Below are 21585 nucleotides of genomic sequence, written 5' to 3'. Positions count from 1 at the left end.
GAAAAGCGATCCCATTATCAAATGCCTATGGACACTATGAATTCATAAATAGAGCAATAGCTTCTACTAACGATAACAATTGTTCTTTAAACTATATGTTTGCATTTTGCTCTAACTTAACTTGTTGCTGCCTTTAAATACTGTTTGCTTTGTTATATAAAATCTGTCTAGGTAAGAGCAAAAACTTTCACTCATCTTTCATTGCAATTCAGCTCCTCATTTGTACACCAAAACGGATTTCAGGTATACAACTAAAATAGCAAGCCGCCATGAATTTCAGAACCCCGCCATAAAAAATCAACTTTTAAAAATTATAAATTTCTTGTTCTTGTAAAGGTAAAACGCACTCTTACTTTGCAAAATTTTCTGAACACAAGAAAAGAGCTTCAAAAATGTAAAAACCTTGCAAAAAGTTTATTTCTTTGGCGAATTTCAAAATTTGACTGTTATTTGAAGTTTCTAGAAAAAAAGTATTTAAAAAGGTTTCCTAAGCTTTTGAAAGTTTTTTGAACTCCATTTTGGGGATCTCCAGGATCCAGAACTCACCTGAAGTCGACCCATCACGCCGCAGGAGTCCATGCGTGAGGCCACATTCACAGTATTACTCCAGATATCGTATTGCGGCTTCTGGGCACCAATCACGCCGGCAATCACCGGACCGTGATTGAGTCCTATGCGGAGGCGGAATCGTTGGAAGGACTCGCGATTAATCGAATCCAATATGGACATCAAAGCAATCGCAAACTCGACCAATATGACCACGTTGTGTTCCTCCGTTCGCTTCTCGTCCTTTTGGGGGGACACAAAAAAGGAGAACTGCGTTAGTCCCGATTCGATTTAGTCCTCATTGCCCTCTTCCTAGAATCCCAGCTAATCCCAACCTCCGCCCCTGCCACCGCCCCAATTCGACCCTCATTTGGCGACCCTTTTTTTTATTGGTCTCTCCTTGGCCTTTGTTGAGCCAATGTGATTTGATTTCCTCTTTGTTTGGTAGTTGTAAAAATTTAATTAAAGTGCTAAGCAGCGATTAAAAGGCATTTGAACAGTAAATAACATTCGGTCGATTGGAATTTATTGGGGGAAAACTGGGGAAAAGGTTGGAATTTAAACTGAATTTTGGCATTTTTTGCTGGTTTGAGTTGGAAACATTTAATTTGAAGCTGATGGGTTCTAATAATGATAGCAAATCTCTCATCGTTTCGAACAGAGAATGTGACAACTTTAAGCAGACAAATTTAAAGACTTACCGCAAAACTACGTGACTAGATTGAGCAATCAAGTCAGGTTTTAACAATGTTGTTATTTACAGGATTAGTGAAAGCATTGGAAAGATATAAATTAGACAAGATAGACACAGACATTATAGAATAAGACTCCAGAAAATGCAAATAAAAACCACTTACCGTAGCGCCGTCCTCTTTTCCGGGCCTCAGTCCCGAAGCACACATGTATGTGCTGGCGATGGTTTTAATCTTCTCGATTCCACTGAACTTTGGTTTCAACAGTAACTGCAAATAAACATGTATTAAGCTTTACTATAAGTCTTAAAGCAATTTTTAAAACAAATGTTTGTCTAAAGTATTTAAAAAAATAAAAAAAAAATAATAAGACAAATTACAAATTATTTTCGTCTCAGATTAAAGTTAAAAAACTATTTCCAGCTAGCTACATTAGTTATTTTAACAGCTTAAATCGGAATGTATCAAAACAGTATTATATTATAATTATTATCGAATAATAACATTCAAGAGTATTTAGTTCTCATTCAAAGCTCAAAAAATAAAACTTATGTGGTTTAAGAAAGGCCATAGACTACAGTTTCATCCCTTAACTATTGAAATATAAGTATAAAGTATAGGGGTTATATTATAAGGTTTTGAACTAATGCTTATAGTAGTTCATTTTCAAGACAGACTTATTAAGTAATAAACTTTCAGTTTATTTTTTGTGTGTAGGTATTTAAGTGATTTTCTACATTAAAAGATATAATAAACATACCTTATCGAAATCACAGATGATTTCGTTCAACAGGCGCAGGCACTCCAGACCCTGTTTGTTGACATCCGTCTCGTCGTAGAACTCCTTGTAGTTGGGAATGGAGGCGAACATCACGGCCACGCAGGAGTAGCTCTCGTGGTAGAGTTCCGTGGAGCGTTCCAGGTGCAGGAAGTGCGTGGCCACGTGGGCCGGCAGGATGTTCTCCAGCAGAATCTAAAAATAAAGCACAATTTCCCTTAGCATCGAATTGCTTTCATGCATTCAAGTATTATTCATGCCTTGTTAATGCCTCGCATGGTTTCGACCTCCTCCTGTTCCACCTTTAGCTTGGCCTTCCACAGGAAATCGGTGCGGGCCACATATTCACCCTGGCGATCCAGAGTGTGCAGCACCACAATAATTACCAGGAGCAACAGGAATCCCTTGATCTCGAGCGGTAAGCTATGAAAGAAAATTAGTACCATTTTAGTTTTTTTAAATAGTGCCCTGTTTAAGACTACAAATAACATTGTGCAACAGCCTTAAAATTGGTGCGACTATATAGGTCTTATGAATTTCGGTGTGCTGAACACGACCTCATCCTTGGAATTTATCCACCACCCTCAGTTTTTGAGAAAAATGATCTCTAAGAGCCAAAAAGGTCGATTTTACGGGTAGTTCGGTTCTAAGTTTACTGCCTGAACTTTTGATGATTTTGCTATAGTGCAACTAACTGGCAACTAATTTTTTATTTAAAAAAAGAATGCAAACACATTAAAAGATCTAATGTGTACCACCAAACGGTGGTCCCTAAAAGTAGGCAATGCATTTTTTAATCGACCTCAATTTGTTGCACAATGTAATTATATGATTTTAAAGAATTAGTATTCTTTTTTATAAAACTTTATTTATATGAGCGTTTATCTTCAAATATTTGGAGTTTTACAAAAATGTTTTTTATTGTATGTTAATTGTGGTGTAACATTTTTGTGTTTAAGTTTTTAGTTTTTAAATAATCAAGTTAGAAATTAACGCTTCATCAAACAAATTCGGTTGTCGCTTCTTAAATCTAAAATTTAAATCTAAAATCTCTCTTTATTTTAACAATTTGCAAGTATATTTTGCCATAGACATGTTAACTTACCCATTGTCGATGTATACCAGGTTATATTTCACAAACAAATCGCTGTAGCCGAGTACTGTGACCTGTGCAATCACAGCTACCAGCATGGCAATTAACTTGAGGATAAAACCAGATCGAAGAAAGGCCGAAATTGCAGCCAGACTAATGGCGCAGCAATATAGAAAAACGGGCGCAATGGGCAAGGCATGGGTCATTTTAAACGGCTGCATATCCTCCATATCCTCCAGGGTGGAATTCAGAAATTCGAGCGAAGAATTGCTGTACCAAAAGGTGCCATTAGATGGTGGGTCATTGCGTACTCCGTCTGGTACTGAGAAGTTGATCTAAAAAAGAAATTTTAAGCTTTTAATATTAGTGAATGAAATGTCCAGTCTACGTCACACAAAAAATGTATATCTTTTAACACTGCGATTTTATTTATTATTGTTTAATAGGGATTATATAAAAAATTGTATATTGTATTCGGGACACACAACTTTTTATTTAATTTTATACAGCAAACCTTTATTGTTTGCTCCTTATTGAAATACATTAATAATTTAAGCTTTTTTATGTCCAACCATTTCTGTTGTAGTCACGTAACAATTACACAAGATTTACAAGATTTCGTTTTATATATATTTGACCAACAAAATAAGAAAAATATATATTAATAAAATGCAATACAGTTGGTTGTTATAGTGAGCTTTTGTTGGACTCACCACACTGAACACGGCGCAGGACGAGATGAGGATGTTGACTATGACGAACATGGCCAGCCGCAGGTAGCGACTGCTGGCCACCACCTGACCAGGACCATTTCGCTCCGTCGCCGAGGCATGGACATCCGGCACGGACATGTTGCTCAGGTAGAGGAACAGGGCCAAAGACACAAAGCTGGCCAAAAGGGATCCAAGGAGGGCCAGGTTCCTGTTTTTTTTTTTTTTTTTTTGGGGGAAGAAGCCAAAGGTAAGACAATGGGCTCGTTAATGCGAGTTGATCTCACCTACAATTTGATTACAATCAATTGGACGATGGCCAGCGAGAGGAAGAGGACGAAGGCGCATATCAGGTCGAACCGGAAGTGCGTGTCCGGCTGGGCACGGTACATTCCCTCCCGGGGCGTATTGCGGTACCACATGGTGAACGGCTTCAGCTCCGTGGGCGGTCCGAAGAAATTAAAATTGAAACATTTACGCTCGGGCGGCAGTAAATTTGATTCAATCATGGCGATGCTCTGCGGCCAGAAAAGGGTGGAGAAATCGAAAAGGATACATAATAATAGAGTTGCTTGCTGGAGCATAAATTTATTACAGTATACACTGTGTATATGCTAAGCTTTAAAAATTTACATACATTAAAACAATTATTTTATTAGAACAGGTGTTAAAAAGGGTGCTTGCCATATGTACCATAAAACAAAGTAGTTTTGGTGGGCCACATATACCTTTTCAAAATAAATTTTAAATAAAAACCTTGCACCCTTCCAACATTATAAAAATGTTGCTGTCCTCTATTGATTATTTCAATTTTTTTTTAAATGAAAGTCAAATTCTAAGAAAGCAAAATAAATTCAATTTAAAGAATTTAAACCCATTTTAACGTGCAAATATTTTAGTGAAGGTGTCAGAAACAAAAATCTGTTTAATCTTTAAACAAAAAGAATATAAAGTTTAAATTTAAATTTAATTTATATATACACGTTACGTTGCATATAATAGATATCTACTGTATTGAGTTTACAGCAAGCAAGCAACATAAGAAAATTGTCTGCCTAGCCCTCTCAAATTTGCTTATGTTTCCTAGTCAATTTAATTTTGTATTCCAGACCCTAGACTGCTGTGAAATAACCCTCTTTTCGAACTGTTTTGGTATCAACTCACCGCCAGTCCGATGTTCTTCACTAGTTTGGATTCGGCAATATTGGCAAACGGTCGATCTGCCCCCCAGCACTCCACATATTTGGTCATCTTCGATGAAGGACGATTGCGTGTGACATGACCTGAAAGGGTTCAATATAAAATTAAAGTTTAGTTCAGTGACCATGTCGCAAAAGTTGCTTAGATAAATAAAATATTAAACATATATGGCTAAATGGCATTTCATGAATAAATGGAATATCTGTAACCCAATCTTGCTCAATAATTAACGAGTTGAAATCAAATTGTAATTGCGTAAAAATTACCTGATATCTAATCTCAAAGTTAAAAAATAGTAGCGCAATACTTTCCTATGAAAATAAATGTTTAACTACCTAATCAATTTATGAACAGTGTCTGGAATTGATTATTTGAGTTTAGTAGCACAAACTAGTGATAAAATCGATAAATACATGAAATAAGAGTTCCCACAGTTTATGTCTCAAGTTAAACAACTTACAAAGTCACAATTTGGAAGTAGTTTAAGTACCATACAACATTGTGATAGTTTTTATATGAGTAGCTAAGATATTCCAAATGTCTGAAGAATTTTACGACTACTTTTCGGTCCAGTAAGATACCATTAATAAGGAAAAATCTCTCCCAAATCACTTGGCTCAAAACACTTCAAAAGCTGCGGAGTTTTTACAGATGAGCTATAATAGTTGGGGGGCCAGCCAGACAAGCTCATTAAAAGTCACCCATTCGCATTAAAAATGGCATTAAAGTGACTTTGCCACATGCCGCACATGCCCTACTCGCTGTCCTTGGCAAATTAAAACTCATAAACCAACACAAAAACCTCATGGCTCCGCGTGCAGTAGCCGAATAACCCAACCCCAACCTAAACCAAAAAGTATTCTACTAAAAATATACCCAGCTGGCTGTCAAAGGAGCTTAATTGCCCCTGGTTCTTCTGGTTCTGGTCCACGAACCTCGGTCCATGGCTAAAGTTTTCACAAAGGCCAATCCGCAAACAAATGCAAGCCTGCGATAAATTTACGATGCAAAAGTTGCCCTGCCAGCGATAAAATTATGCATAACCTGAACCTGAGCTCATTTGTGAAAGTGATTTTCAACTGTTGCGTTTTACGAGGGGGCAGTGAGTGAGTCCACCAACTTACCCGCATGACTGCGGAAACTTTCGCCACTGTGAATGGACAGCTTGCGTCCCTCGATGAAGGCTCCGGAGGAGCGGCGTCTGTCGGCGAAGGACATCAGACCTGGTGGACAGAGGTGGGAGGCATTAAGGGGGGTTCACATAAATAAAGACCTTCGCCGGCAACACCGAAGTGTAAATGCCCATTACAGGTTGTGATTGATGGCATGCGGATGAACGCTTGCGGGCGAACTACTATTTAAAAGGATAATAATGGCAATTACTGGGAGCAACAAGCATGAAATTGAATATGAGTTTTTTGCGTGCAATTTTTAAGGAAAATTAAATTAAAGGGGTTTGCTTAACTTAAATTCAAAATATTCGTATCGTTTAAAAGATAAGGAGGATTGTAAAGCCATTAGCTATTTCGATTAAAACGATTTAAAAATTTAATCAATTATTTTTCTGTCCAAGCAGATTCATATACGAAAGACAGTTTTCCATAATTTGTATTTTGTTTCGCTGAACTTAAATTCATAATAAACTTTATAAAGATTAAAGCGATTCTAAGCCATTATCTATTTTGATTAAAATGGTTTAGGAATTAAAAACTTTTTTTTTTCTGCCTAAATAAAGTCAAATATAAAATTTATAAACAATTTATAAAAACTCCGTAAAAGTTAAAAATTCAAAACTAACAATAGTTAAATTGATAAAATTAACAGGCGAACTACTATTTAAATAAATAAACATGCATGAAAATTAATAGCAGTTTTACATGTATTTTTAACAAAAATAGAATTAAAGTGCTCACAGACAAGAAAACTAAAAAAGATCAAAAAGAGATGCACACAAATTTCAGAGATTATTTTTAATCTCTTATGCTTCTAGTCAAATAAAATAGTTTGGTAGTTTTGAATCAAAGGGGTCTGCTCTACATAAATTTAAAAATGCCTTACCACAAACTATAAAACATAAAACCGATTAAAAGAAGTTATCTGCAAATCTAATATTGAGTTTACTTAAAAGAAGTACTTTTTTTTAAACAAATTTCTGCATATTTATTTATAGTTCAAATTTTTTTTAAGCTTTTAAACTTCATTTAATTATATTGATGGTTAAGTACTGTTGCAATGCAGTTTAAGTAGTTTTTTTATGAGCTAAGAAAGCATACTTTCACCCAATGTGCACCCAGTTCTCACCTTGAACGGACAACTTCCGGCGTGATCGCTCCGGGGCCTCGGCCACCGTGAGGCTGTTGTTTCCGGAGGAGACTGCTCCGGCGGGGGCGGCAGTGGTGGGCGTGACACTGGCTGGATTCGAAGATGGTGCTGGGGTGCCGCTATTCGATATGCCGCTCTCCGAACCGCTAATGCTGAGCAGATCCTCGGCGGGCAGGGAGAGGGCAGTGGACTTGGCCGCCGACTCCGAGGCGGCGGAATCGCCACTGCCGCGATGGGCGCCGTTGGCCTTGACCTCCTGGCCGTCCTTGTGGTCCGGATCCTTGACCATCAGCGGTTCGGTTACCGCGGTGGCCTCGTCGGCCTCGTCCTCCTCCTCGGACAACTCCTTAATGGACATAGAGGCGGCGGAGGCAAGGGGAGCGTGTAGGGGAACCTCTTGGCTGTTCGTCGAAGTGGGTGACATCTTCTCGTCGACAAGTAGAGGAGGTGGATCCACCGTAACGGGGAGTAGATTATCGGTGACATCAGCTGCCTCATGGGAGTGTTCCAACTCCTTGAGCTCCTTCGTCTCCTCCGTGGGACTGGGATCGTTGTGCTCGATGCACTCCACCACTCGCGGAACGCTGTAGGTGTAGGCCGGCTTGGGTGGCACTATGAGATACGTTTCTATCTTGTGATCCGCCAGATACGCATCTCGATTTCCACCCTCGCCCTGCTCAACCTCGAACTTTTCACCCAGGAAGTCCAAAGTCTGTTTGGTGATGTGAACGCGCCTGCCGGAGAAACGTACTCATGAGAAATGATGATGAATGCTTGTGGGCCGACATGTCGTATGAGCAATCTACCTTAAAGCGCATTTCATACGTTTTCACACTCACACAATTACAGAGAAATAAAAGATCTATGTTATAATGATGTTTTTTCGGAAAGTGTATATCAAATTTTAGATTATATTATATTGGCGGTTTAACAATACATTACAACAATTATTTTCCTTTTTTTTATTTTGTAATTTTTAAACACATTGTATTAAAAGTAAAGTATGTAAAGTTATTTAATATGAAGATGTGCAACAGTATATATGATATTTATATAGAAAGTTAAATTTATTTATCCAAGGCAACAAATTAAATGTCTACGACTTTATCCCCAGTGTACCCACACAGGCTTATGCAAAATAATTTAGGCTGCCGCTGTCTATGTTTATTTATCTGGTTCCTACGTAATTTCGTTTATACTTTTACTCAGGAAGCGGAATTCGTGCGTGAAGTCGGAATTGAGGCGCCTGAGTGTTTTCCGGCTCATTGAGTGTAGCATTTCAATTCAATTCAAAATAATTGAAGTCTGCGTATGTGACCGCAGGTAAGATAAAAGAAAAGAAAAACATTTCAACACGCTCAGCTGCCATTTATCTGAAAGACTTAAGTGCGGCTAGAGTATGCGAAATGAATAAACCAAAAGGAAATTGTTTGTTTGTAAAGTATAAAAGTTAAACTGTTGAGAAGGGCAAGAGAGCTTAAGACTTTGATATTTGCAAAGCAAACATTCGGAGTTTCGCAGTATAAAGCTGAAAGAGCATTAACATTTTTGTAATTTAATTGTACAAAAAACCATTCATTCAAAAGGTTTTAAATATATATGCAAATCGGATTAAAAAGAAACTCCTGTTTTTAAATCTTTTGCATTTTCCAGACATTTTAATTGGACTATAATTGGATTATTTTGTGATATTCTCCTCAAATTAAAATCCAATTAAAAGTCAAATTAAAATCCAAGTAACACAGCGTTAATATGGAATTTTTTATAATGCAATGTTTACTTCAACCTAACAATACAACCCCTACTTAGGTTCTCAAAGCCAAACCTTGACAATAGGGTATAATTAATTTTAGCATATGTAGGAATTCTTTAATTAGGAATTCCTTCTTATACTTTCGGTTTCGATTCGCATTGCAGCTCCCTTCGTAACCTTTGCAGTCGAATGTTATGCAGACTTGAACCGAAGGCCGTTTAATTGGGACTACACCGAGGCTAATTTAAATTGCCATTACGACTGCTTGACTCGCTTTGTGATGCCACTGCCATCAGAGGCACCTCTGCCAACCCCATTTTTCCCACCCGCGGGCCTCGCGTTTTGTTTATTTATTTTTGTTCGCCTCGCTCGTCATCGTTGTCATTCGTTCAAGCATAATGTGGAAATGAGGCAAAACTCTTGCCTACACCGTACAAAAAAAATGAAAAAATGTCATAAATTTCCATATACATTCCATTGAATCTTTGTATAATTTTTAACATTTTTAAGCGTGGTAATTTAGTACGGAATTTAATTAGATTTTAAAACTCAAAATGAGTTAATATTTTATAGATTACTATACTTAAAAAACAAAATATTAAAATACTAATTGGTTCCTGTATATCGATAGAAAGAAGAAGTATAAAGAGCTTGTGCAGATTGGCATATTTTAGTTGTTGATATTGATTTAAGTCTTATTTATGGACATCCTTCTAGAAGAATTTTTTTTCAAAATAGGTGTATTATGGTGTGCGAATTATTTTTAAAGTCGTTTATTCTTTCCTAAAGTGGTGATTGATCAAACAAATTGTTAAATCGATCATTAATTTTGCGCTACGCCTAAAATTTATTTTGCATTTATGGACACCAAAATTGGTCATTTTAAAAGGTGAGAGTGATGTACTCATTCAATATTAGATATTTGCAATTGTAAACTTATTGGATATTAGAATTAGGCTCTTTCGATTTTCCTATTTTGTTAATACTTTTTCGCAGTGTATTCACACACTTACCCGGCGACACCGCCGCTCTCCATGTGGTTGGCCAAAGTTACATCGTCGCTCCAAACATCAAATTGCCACTTGCGGAGGCCAAGGACGCCGCAGAGAACGTTGCCAGTGTGGATGCCGATTCGCATGTCAACATTTATGCCGGTCGCCTCACGCACGTGTCTGCCGGAATAAACGAAGGACAAACAATGAAATGAAAGGAGCACAAAGCAGCGCACACTCGCAGATGTATTATTAGGGATATATGTACACAACTACAGGCTAGTTGCTGCCGTCGTATTAACAATTTTATGGGCCATAAAACACAAGCGGACCAGGTCGACTTCAGCCTGATGTACGAGTATGATATGGGCGGGAATCGGACAGCGAATCGGGACAAAGCACTACTTAACAGTGCACATAGAAAAATGTTTGATTTGGTAAGAAAATTGAGACGAAACTTAAGGAATTTTAAGAGAAAATAAAAAATATACATCCAAAACCTACATTTACTTTTGTTATTATAAATTGAAATTTTTGGTTGCGTTATTAAAAAATTTACGAGGACTACAAATAAAATAACATTTTTATTAATGTTAAAGAAAACTTTAATAAAATCTTTAAAATTCTTCAAGATAATTATATAACTTTTGTTTCTAAAAGATGTCTTGTTTTAAAATTTAATAAAATATAGACTTATGCTTATTTAAAACTTTATGTATTATTAATCTTTTTAAAAAATTAGTATTTCATAATTTCTGTTGCTAAAATATATCATAATTTAGATTTCATAAAATCCTGATATTTTAAAAGTGCTTAAAGTAAAACATAAAAAGTATTTAACCAATGTTTTTTTTTTAAGTGCAAGTCTTGTATTGCCTTTCGAGAAACTTTAGTTCCTTGTTAGTCCCTTGCCCCAGAAAGTGGCTAGAAAGCGAAGGCCGGCCAACATCAAGTTCTTGAGTTATTAACGTTAACCAGCATTTTCTTTGGCCTGAATGCCGTCGGGGTCAAATGAGCCGCATCGAAGGCCAAATCACTTGGGAGCCCTTCAGGGTTTTATTTGCCTTTGCCCTTCCTGGTCATTTGGTTAGCAGGGATATGGATATGGCCACAAAGGCAAACAGTGTAACGGATTTTTGATCCGGATTTGGGTCTTTTGAATTTCTGAGTGCCAAACAAAAAGTTGCTAAATTCTGATTGAACTGCATAAATAATGTAAATATTTTCAAACTAAAAGAGATCAAATCAAGTGACTTAGCAACAAAAATCCATAGCATACTGTTTTGGGCGAATCGCTAACGAAAGTTAAAGCTTCCCCATTTGTGTGGCTTTTCGACAATAAAGGCAATGCAATTCATAATTAAATATTGTTTCCTTGGCTGTTGAAAACTTTTGGCGTTTTCCCTGGCCGCTTGTTAGCCAGCCCAAAAGTCAACAGTCAACGAGTATCTTTTTTTTTCGGCGTGTTTGTGGCAGGAACAAAGCCAGACTCTGGGGCAACTTGTGGGGCATGGGCCGGCGCTAAGATTAAAAGGCCACGGCTGCGAAAAGCGACGAAATAAAGGAAGGCCAGCGGACAAAAATAAACAATAGAAATGAGCACAGAGTCCAATAAAAAGCATGAAAAAAGCCAAGCCAAAAAGTCGAAATAAGAGGTTTTGTGGTGCTGAGGCCACTTGTGCATATATTCTCGCGTGTAATAAAATGGCCTTTGTGTCGATATTGTTTATTGTATTTTATGATGTTTCTGTTTGCCATTCTTTGTTTCTCATCTCGTTCGTGAGGTTTTATTGGATAATACGTTTTTAATGGTCTTCCATAAAACCAAGGGTTTGAGGGACTGACTTCAGTGGAAATACGAGAATATATCTGGCGGCAATTAAAGCTTTGAAATCGGTCACAGTTGCAAATAACAGATTCCATGCTCTGTCACGCTTTTAATTGGAAACAAATGTAAGGCAATACGTTAATTGTTTATGCGTTTTTATTTATTTACATTCTAGTTTGTTTTCTTTCGTTTTTAATACCGTCTTGTTTGCGTGGCTTTTTCAACTTTTGTAGGGGAAATCGCTAAGCGCGAACCGAAAAATAAGTGTTACTCAAATTTTAATAAAGTTGTCAATTTTTTTTCATGTTTAAAATAAATCAATCTTCATTTTTCGATAAATGAGAAAGCTGTAGCTTATTCAAAACACTTTAAAAATGAAAATGAATTTTAATTTAGTTCAATAAATGGTACATTTATTCTAGTGGTGATCATTTTTAACACTCTTATGCATTGCACCTCAAACCAAGTCCAAGACTAAGCAAACAAAGGACGCTTTATGGCTCAGTTAACTGTGAATGCACCAAAGATTTTCGCAATGCCAACAATCACGGTGTCAAATGGCCTTGGCCAAAAGGAGCTTCGACTGAAAGCCAAATGCTGGCCAGGAGCGAAAGACAAACAAAGACGTACGTCCGATGACGGGTCCAATGCAAATGTTTGCATAACCAACCAGTTCAGTCCAGTCCAGTCCAGTCGAAGCCTAGGTAAAAGGGCCAAAGGCGACGGCCAACGCAAAGTACAAAGTACACTCACCTGATGGCATCGATCATCTGCAGGCCCATGTTGACACAATTGGTTGCATGTTGGGGCCGGGAAATGGGCAGACCGGACACACAGTAATAACAATCCCCAAGGATCTTGATGCGAAGACACTGGTTCTCCTGCGGGGATACAGCAATTAATTAGTATTTAGACAGGACATTGGGCACATGTCTCATACTGTTTATTATTTCAGAATGTTGTTCATGTTCATCTAAAAGCAACCTTAATAAGGGACATGTCATCAATATGAGATGATATATATTAAATAACAAAAGGAGTTTAAAGTTTCGAAGAAGACTAATGTACTGATATAGATACTTTAATATATTTTGTTTGTAATCTTAGCTCATTAAAATAAATATAAATAGTTTAGTAAAAATTTTGTTTATGTCATAATATCATACTACTTGTAAATAGAAATTCGTAAGAAATGGTAAGAAAAAACAATTTTAAAGGTTTGTTTTACATTAACTAATAATTATTCAAATAAATAAGTTTCCCATATTATTGTTCAAAAATGGTAAAATATAATTCAATCTTAGGTAAATTAAAATACATTTATGGATACATTTAAATTGTTAACTTTACCTGAGCTATCTGATCGAAGCGTCCAAACAGATCGTTGAGCGTCTTGACCAAATCGCTGGCCGTCAGGGAACTTGAAAGTGGTGTGAAGTTGACGATATCCGCAAAGAGGATGGTGACGTTTGTGTGACGCTGGACGTGCAGCTCGTGGAATCTGGTGGCCGACGTGGACGCCTGTCCTCCAGCTCTCTGACAGGCGTCAGCCATCTTCAACATGATGCTGCGCTTCACCTGCACAGGGGACAAAACACCATCGGGATTATTGTTATTATTATAATCACTTAATGCATTTCTTATCCGAGCCTATGGCTTAACTAAATATAATTTGGGAGTTGTAATAATTCAGGTCTTTTAAAAACCTTTATTTTTCATATTTTACTTAAAATGTCTGTAAGTTGTTAACTAAATAAGTTTCTCGACGGTTTTCAAAACTTAACTTTTTCAATACTTAATCGAATGATTTAACATAATTATGGAAAATTATCTATAAAGAACCTACAAAGACTTTTTATATTGATTTTTTTTAAAAAGCATTTTTTCTGTTTCCTATTACTATTTTTTTAACTTGCGAAGGGAAGAAACAAATATCTCTGAGAAATAGGCATGCTGAAGAATTCGCGCTTGCCTTTATTTTATTTTGTTTACTTTTTTCATAGCCAAATGTCAAAGCTCTGAGTGTACTCACCTCGGCGGCGATGTAGGCGGGAATGACGCTGAGGAGCAGCTGCTCCTGCTGCTCGCGCTCGCATTCGAGCTTCACGCGCTGCTCGATTCCGGTGCGTGTACCGTCCACGGTCCGGTTGTGGGCCGCATCCGACATGATGCGGTAATAGAGCCCGGAAACGGAGGCACTGGCCAGCATCACAATCTCCCCGAAGAGCTAAGTGCGCGGGAAGGAATAGAAACGAGAGCGGTTAAGGCACGTTCCATAAATAATGAATGAGTAACCCGGGATGGGGAATGGCAATTACCAGCCGGCGCACATAGCGCATCGCTATGTCCTTGCAGCGCGTCGAGCGAAAAAAAAAAAAAAACAGAACCTGCTGCAACCTAATTAACAAATCTCGGAGCGGGCGGATGGCGGATGGCGGATTGGCAGGAAAGCCATTAGGAGAGTTGGGGGAATTGAAACGAGCTGGGAAACAAATTATTTCTCACCGGGCTGGCGTAAAAGAAATTAAATAGTTGCACAAAATGGGTTAAGTGAAAAACTACGCTTAAGAGATGGACTCTGTTTGTCTATGAGTGTTATATTTCACTTAAAATAATCTTCAGCCATTTCTGCGGTCTTGGTTAATCATAATTTATGCATGGTGAGGGAAAATTAGTTTTTTACCAAAAAGTGGCCCATAAAAACCCAAACCATTTTGCTATTAATTAAATATGTCTTGGCAAGCCGGCAGGCAACTTAAAGTGTTAAACCAAACAATATATATTTATATTCATTTGAAAAAAAAACTTATACACAAGAAAGTATACATTTCTTAAACCTTGCTTATCTAATGATTTATTCAATCAAACTGAAACTAGCTTTTAAAAATATCGTAAAATTGTCCAATGATTAGCTAACATGTTGTAAATATGTTTAAAATGTTGCCTGTAAAATAAGTTTACAAAAATATATTATCTTTGCCACGCCTCAAATGGTTCCTATAAAAAAATAAAGTTTATACAAATATGTTATCTTTTTTATTTATCGAATGTTTTTACGCTGTGTTTACACAAGCCCATTTTAAATAACATTAGGTTATATATTCCGTTTGGCTTTTAGAACGAACAGTCATAAAACAAATGTGTGTGCACATAAGAGTCCCTCAAATTAATGGTGCTCCCTGATCCGCGGTAATCCATTTTTCGCGTTGCTCTCGACACATTTGTAAATGCCAATCACATTGGAACTAATCCAATTGTTGGTGTATGGCCAGCATTAATGGGGCTCTAGCTGCACGGCCAACGCAAATGCAAATGCAAATGAATGAGGGACTTACCATTGGCAAATTGGGCGCATAGTCGGGACTTGTGCCGATCCGGTAAACGATGTGGATGGCGGTCATGAACAAAGCCAGCACCACAGAGACGGGCCAGGAAATGGGCAGCATGGAGTGGATGCACTGCAAACAGTCGCTCGAGTATTATAATCCCCCTAAAAGGAGTGCGACTGCAGAGGGCTTACCAGGAACAGGGCGTACATGGGCAGGGGAGCCAGTTCGTCCCCGGTAATGGCCGCAATGGTGCCCAGCGAGAAGGTGGTGACGATGGCGAAGGCCAAGGCGGCGGCCGGCGAGCTCAGCACCGCCGGAAACTGCAGAGCCGTCAGAATGGATCCCGAGATTAGGGCCGCCAGCACCAGCAGCAGCGTCTGCACCAGGTGCTGCCAATTCCACACATAAACAAAACGAAATGTAGTTAGCTTGGAATAGATAGAATCACTTAAAAAAAATGTTTGAGGTTAAATACAAAATTTATACAATTACAAATTAAATACTTTACTATTAAAACTAATTTTAAAACTTTTTTTTAACAACAGAGGAACATGACCTGATCAAAATGATTTATGAACCTTTCAGAAGAATTGACCTAAAAACTACATTTCGGAAAAAATAACTCATTGATCTATTTTTCAGTCTTATTCGTTGAATGTAGACTGCTCATGTTGATATTTTTTAAGTCATTTTTATAGTTTTTTGGTGCATAAGTTTAACATTTTCTCCATTAAACTCTGTTTAAGCAATTTTAGAATTTAAAATTAAGCTATTGAAATTTAAAGATTTTTTGTAATATTTCATCTTTGAGTTGTAATCAAATACTTTATAGCTATTGAAATTAAAATATTGTTTGTAATACTTTCATCTAAGAAATTATGAAATTTATGGAACACTTCGTTGCCTTTCTAAAATACGTTCTTAATAATTGTACATTTTAAAGTTTATTCTTAAATTTGAAGAGAAAATAGTTTTCTGTGTGAAAGCTGGTTAACCATACGCTGCAAATTTAAGTGTAGTAAGTGCTCACCTGCTCGTAAACGATGCCAATTATTATGGACACCACACATGCCAGCAGCGAAGTTAAGAGTCCCGATCTGAAAAGCGACTTGCGGAGCCTCTGGCGGTAGCGGGTATATAAATCGTTTAGGTGGATGTCTTCAGCTGCAAGGGGAAACAGAAGTTGGGTGTATTAGCATCCATTAGGTAATCATATTCTTTCAAGAAAAGTGGGGCAAACGAGAGAGGCGGTAATTATGTGGGGTAAGTTGCTTTAATGTGGGGATTTCCCGAAAACCTCTATGGATTCTTGTCGTGCGGCAGCGCACACAGCTTGCAGTGACTCAGGCACTCGTTTTCGGCCACCTTCTTCTCCCACACCTGGCTAGAGCTCGCTTATACCATATTTACATCCAAAACTGGCAGTATCTAAGGGAAATTATACATAAAAACTCTCTACAGATCAAATTAACATAAAATTAATGTAAACTGGGGGTAAAAGGAAGCACTAAAGAAGTTATAAAGGGGTATCAAACTATGTATAGTATATATTTAAAATAGAATTTATTTTTGACTCATTTCAAAGCCAAGTAATTTCTATAAATAAAAAAAAAATAAATTATGAGTCATGGCAATTTATATAATTAACAATAAATGCTTATTTACACCAATTGTAAATCGTGATTTAAGATACGCCTCCTGATTTCTTAACTATATTAAAATTAGCATATCTATAATCATAATTGGATCATTCTGAGCCAAAGTTCACCAGCCTCCTGGCGGTTCCTGGATTCGTACGTGATGGGGACTCACAGCCATTTAATTGACCGCCCACCGAAAGAACATGGCTTGTCTGGCATTTAAATTTGACATTTAACAACGGCATACATTTCACTGGCGCTCACACAAAGAAATTGTATTTCACAGACAATTGTCTTTGAAAAGCAACTTAATTGAGCTGTCAGGGGCCAGAGGGTGTGGTCGGATTTGGATATATGAAGCACATATACAAATGGATTCAAATACATACATGTATATATTTACCCAAAGGTGAATGAATAATGTCTGTTTCCCGAAGGTGATACAGAAATAACTTCATCGATTTATAAAAACAGTAATGAATTTATTTTGTGCGACAAATAGAAGCAAGTGGATTAAAAGTACAGATTTTACGGAGCTTTAATTGCACCAGCAAATCAGAATCGAGACAGTCGAACATGTAGGCATATCAACATTTATATAGCTGCAATTAAGGGAAAACATATATATTCAAAACACGCACATCGCTTTCGTAGGTAAGCAAGCAAAAATCATCACAGTATCCCACAAAAGTGTTGTGCACGCACTCAAACATCAAAATTAGCATATTGCATTGATATTTTACTCTTTGTACAATTTGTAAATCGATACGCACGGATTTATAGCTCGATAATTGACTGAGGGGCGTTTAAAGTGTTTGATTTATTTATGGTCGCAGACATGCCAGATAAGCCCAGCCCAGTGGATATTTGGTAACACATTAGTCTGATTTTCGTTGTGGTCAGCCTATTTATAGATGTGTTCTGGTAACTTGATTTTTTGTCTGCCGGCTGAATTGATTTTTTCCACCACGCACTGGCCCTATTTAACGGCTCTAACAAGCCAAGCCAAAAAATCAATAGATGGCCAGTCTGAGAGCCCTTAAAAGCAGGAATGAACCCAAGTCTGAGTGGTAAGGTCAAGTGTGTTTGTCCAGTGGTCGAATGTCTGGTTAATTAATGAGGGAAAATCCTGCAAATTATTAGCACAATTCTGATGACTAATTTTGGTTAAGTTTGCTTTGCTGATTAAGTGAATATGGTTTTACCCAAGAATTAAAACCATAAGAGTCTCATATAAATAACAAATGCCATCAAAAATTAAGACTCATTCGCTTGAACAGCTTCAGCTGAAATATGATAACCCTTTTATGAAAGTGTTGATTATAATTTACACATTCTACATTTTTAAGTAAGGAAACCACAGCATAAGCCATAAATAAAATCCAAGGCAATAAATTCGCCCAAGATGCATTTTTATGAAAGGGTCGAGAGAAATAAAGCCATTGTAGCTTTAGATAAGCTTGGTTTATCCTTTCAGGATGCTTTAAATCGGATTTTGAAGAATAGAATTTTTACCGCTCCGCATAATATTTATTGCAAACATTTTTCACTGAACAATCGCAAACCACAAAGAACACGTTAAGAAACTCAAAGGCAATAAATGCGCTTGAAATGTGTTATTATTTATAGGTAGGGGTTAAGGTATAAAGTAAATAATACAACTTTTGGGCGGGTTATAAAAATGGAAACCGTATTTAGCCGCCTTGTCGACATCGCATTAAGTTAAGGATTCGCCCATTGCTGCACCGCAGTCGAAGCGAAAAATTCAGGAAAAGCCACAGGCAGGAGAAAAGAAAATAAGTCGAGAGGCAAACACCAGAGGACACCAGCACATACTATGTAACGTATGGTGTTGGGGAAAAGGAGCTGCCCTCACTTGTTTATTCTCTGCAATCAAACAGAAATTCTTTTGACACGAACCGAGGTCCTGAAAATGTGAGTGTGTGCGTCAGTGTTTTTATAAGCGCCAGCACAAACACTAGTGCAGAGTGACAGATGCTCTTGTGTGAGTGTGTGTGTGTAAGCATTTCGGTGTGATTTTGTGAATTAGGGTGTACTAACTTGTTATCTAAGAGCTAAGAGCTGAGTAAAAGATAAATCATTTTTTACGAATAAATATCTTGTGGAGTAAAAATAAATCGGTTATTGTTTGCATAAAATAAAAGTTTTTTTAATAACATGATAGTAATTGTGTAAACATGTTCAAGAATATAATAGTTTTTGTAGATACCACGAATTTGTGATTGTAAAATAGCTTTACAAAGTCGACTTTCTAATGCAAGATTAGTTAGTTTTCTGTTCAATCAAACCGAATCACCCTAGTCCTCGTATCTGCGAGCTGGCTCATAAAAAATAAAGCGGCTAAAGTGAAACAGTTGCAGACAACCTAGACGACAGCGACATTGCCGAAGCTTTTGGCATAGATTTTATTTCATTCCGGGGCTGAAGCGATGAAATCTGCCACGGCCTCCCCTTGGCTTCCCATGTGATTAAGTATGTGCGGACAGATTGTCAAGGCATCTCCATCCTGGCAAGCAGTCGTTGAGACGAGGGGCAGGCGATTAGGGAGATTGAGTTCGTTGCTAACGAATTTTCATGTGGGCTGGCATCGCATTAAAGATGCAGAGCAGCCCTGAACAAAAAGCACAAGATGGCTTAGAACCATGCCTCGGGTTAAGCTACTGGGTAACCGGCTTAGTGGTGAAGCTGCTTTTAGACCGGCGCCCATGAAACTGCATCCTAGAACCACAAGGATAACACATCCCAGTAGGCGGTAAGCAAAACTCAAGTGTGAGCTAAAAATTCGATTCGTTTTGATTTTTAAGTAAAAAAAAAAAATAAGATAATCCAAATTGTAGTACATTTTATGTCATAGTCATTGCTGTTTCCTGCTCCTATAAAATACGGGATGTCCAAATATAGAACCTATGGGGCTCAGACACCAAAATGCTTTCATGAGGTAATTTTAATCCGTCTAAGATCTGGAATTCTTATTTGTTATTCGATCTACAGTCTAACCTAATAAAATACATGAATTCAATGATTAAGAGATTTAATGTTGGTCCCCAAACAACATTTGGTTCTTCTATTGTTACAAATATCGATTTCGGCTATCGATTTTGTCAGCTCTTACATCGCGTCCTGATTAACATTGAAAAGAGTTTAGGTAAGTACAACATTAGTTGATGTAATTCCTTTTTTCTTATTTGCTTTTTCCAGACCTTAGGACAAGGGAGATGAATTTAAATCCGAATCTTGGGAGCGTTTTTCAGGGTAATCAGGCTCTTCTGGACGAATCCACTTCGATTCAAGAGCAAAAGCCATCGGAATCTGAAGAGGATTTGCCCAGTTTTAAGTGTCCTTTGTGTCTGGTGAATCTCCAACAGCGAAAGCCCATGTCGACTAGGTGTGGCCACATTTTCTGTAGACAATGCATCCAAACTGCTCTTAAATTCGCCCAAAAGTGTCCTGTATGCAAAAAACGGCTGTTGAGAAAACATATATTCCGGATATATCTATATTAATTATAATAATTTTGACATATGTATTTAGATTTATAAAGAAATCGTGTCATTAATAGTACAGTTTGTTGGGAATATGTGGTCTAAAAAGTACTCTTAAATTCATTTATTTTTCCTGAAGTTTTTTTTAACACTAATGGAAAGTTAAACAAGTTATGGCTTTCCATTGCACATTTAAATGATTTATGTTTTGCGGTTTTGACAGTTTTTCCATAACTATTAATTTATTAATATTTATGTACTTCTGGTATATGTATTTTATCTCTGGCCTTTAACCTCCTGCCACTATTTATCTGTCTAACTAAAATACAACCCCCTGCTGCGTAATTTTCAAAATATTTCACTCTTCGGTTGAAAGGCTGCCTGAAAGTATGCAACACCATTGGCCAGTGGCAATGGAGATGCCAAGATATTGCACATACGACCCGTCGGCCCAGACCGACAACATAAAATGAAACAAAATGCAAGCTGCAAATGCCGCACATGCCTGACAGCCGACCAAACTGCAAGCCCCTCCACGTCGCAACCGCCACCTGCTGCAACATTGTAAATTTCATCCTCCTGGCTGAGACAGGAATTACAAGCTTTTTGCGCTGGATCGTGTACCGAATGGCAAGCAGATGGCAGCTGGCAAATGGCAGACACCAGTGGCACATGGTTTCCCCAGGGATTTCAACGTTGGCGATTTAAGCGCGATGCCTCGAAGTGGATTGCCGCTATATTCACATTCTGTGGGGCCTAGTCCGACGATCCACTCGAAAAGGCGATGTGTTTGCATTCACTTTGATTTTAGAGCCCATTCAATAGGATATATGTTTGAGAGGTATTCATATTTATCCAAACGCCACACTCGCACATGTTATGTGGCCCTTAGTCTGTTTGGAAAACAAATTTTTAGCACCACATAACTCCGGCTATTCAACACATTTTTAAACTGCACAGCCAGGCGTGACCGAATTATTTTTCTAAAGATTTTGTTGATACATGTGTTCAAGACTTAGCAACTTAAATTCGCTTTGATTTTGGAGGACTTTCATTGAAGGCCTTACATTTTTTTAGCCTCAAATAACACCAAATGGATAGTAAGATCAATGACAGGTAACGGAATGTTTATTTTACTTTATTTAAAAGTATTTATAAGTTTAAAGACACTTTATTTTATTTTATTGCCTTAATCACAA

The 21585-nt window shown here is 37.5% G+C and overlaps 2 protein-coding genes across 5 annotated transcripts in view; one reads left to right on the top strand and one right to left on the bottom strand.

Annotated features, from left to right (window-relative positions):
- LOC108142620 (adenylate cyclase type 2) overlaps positions 1–21585 on the bottom strand; it is a 45467-nt gene that overhangs the window by 1210 nt on the left and 22672 nt on the right. Inside the window, exons 3-20 of one of the 3 annotated variants that reach the window (XM_017266604.2) lie at positions 16274–16407; positions 15435–15632; positions 15250–15372; positions 13947–14141; positions 13265–13492; positions 12668–12795; positions 10108–10266; positions 7321–8075; positions 6144–6242; positions 4984–5102; positions 4111–4337; positions 3823–4030; positions 3122–3444; positions 2277–2439; positions 1999–2211; positions 1404–1508; positions 1248–1262; positions 547–789 (exon numbers count right to left, since the gene is read on the bottom strand). In XM_017266604.2, coding sequence (XP_017122093.1) covers positions 547–789; positions 1248–1262; positions 1404–1508; positions 1999–2211; positions 2277–2439; positions 3122–3444; positions 3823–4030; positions 4111–4337; positions 4984–5102; positions 6144–6242; positions 7321–8075; positions 10108–10266; positions 12668–12795; positions 13265–13492; positions 13947–14141; positions 15250–15372; positions 15435–15632; positions 16274–16407 — 3635 coding nt within the window. Of the gene's footprint in view, positions 1–546; positions 790–1247; positions 1263–1403; positions 1509–1998; positions 2212–2276; positions 2440–3121; positions 3445–3822; positions 4031–4106; positions 4338–4983; positions 5103–6143; positions 6243–7320; positions 8076–10107; positions 10267–12667; positions 12796–13264; positions 13493–13946; positions 14142–15249; positions 15373–15434; positions 15633–16273; positions 16408–21585 lie in introns of those variants that run through there. The other 2 variants (XM_017266605.2, XM_017266606.1) reach the window with 2 other exon arrangements.
- Positions 19653–20460, top strand: LOC108142622 (E3 ubiquitin-protein ligase complex slx8-rfp subunit slx8-like). 2 transcript variants are annotated; one of them, XM_017266611.2, is made up of 3 exons: positions 19653–19842; positions 19932–20049; positions 20103–20460. In XM_017266611.2, exons 1-3 carry the CDS (start codon positions 19792–19794, stop codon positions 20405–20407), a joined length of 474 nt encoding a protein of 157 aa, XP_017122100.1. In that variant the 5' UTR covers positions 19653–19791; the 3' UTR covers positions 20408–20460. The 2 variants fall into 2 exon arrangements, with proteins under 2 accessions (XP_017122100.1, XP_017122099.1); XM_017266610.2 differs by having other exon boundaries at positions 19896–20049.

The sequence above is a fragment of the Drosophila elegans genome, unplaced genomic scaffold (assembly GCF_018152505.1).
Source record: "Drosophila elegans isolate 14027-0461.03 unplaced genomic scaffold, ASM1815250v1 contig_208, whole genome shotgun sequence".
NCBI lineage: Eukaryota > Metazoa > Arthropoda > Insecta > Diptera > Drosophilidae > Drosophila > Drosophila elegans.
The sequence above is the reverse complement of the archived record's forward strand: the minus strand, read 5'-3'. Positions and strand labels throughout refer to the sequence as shown.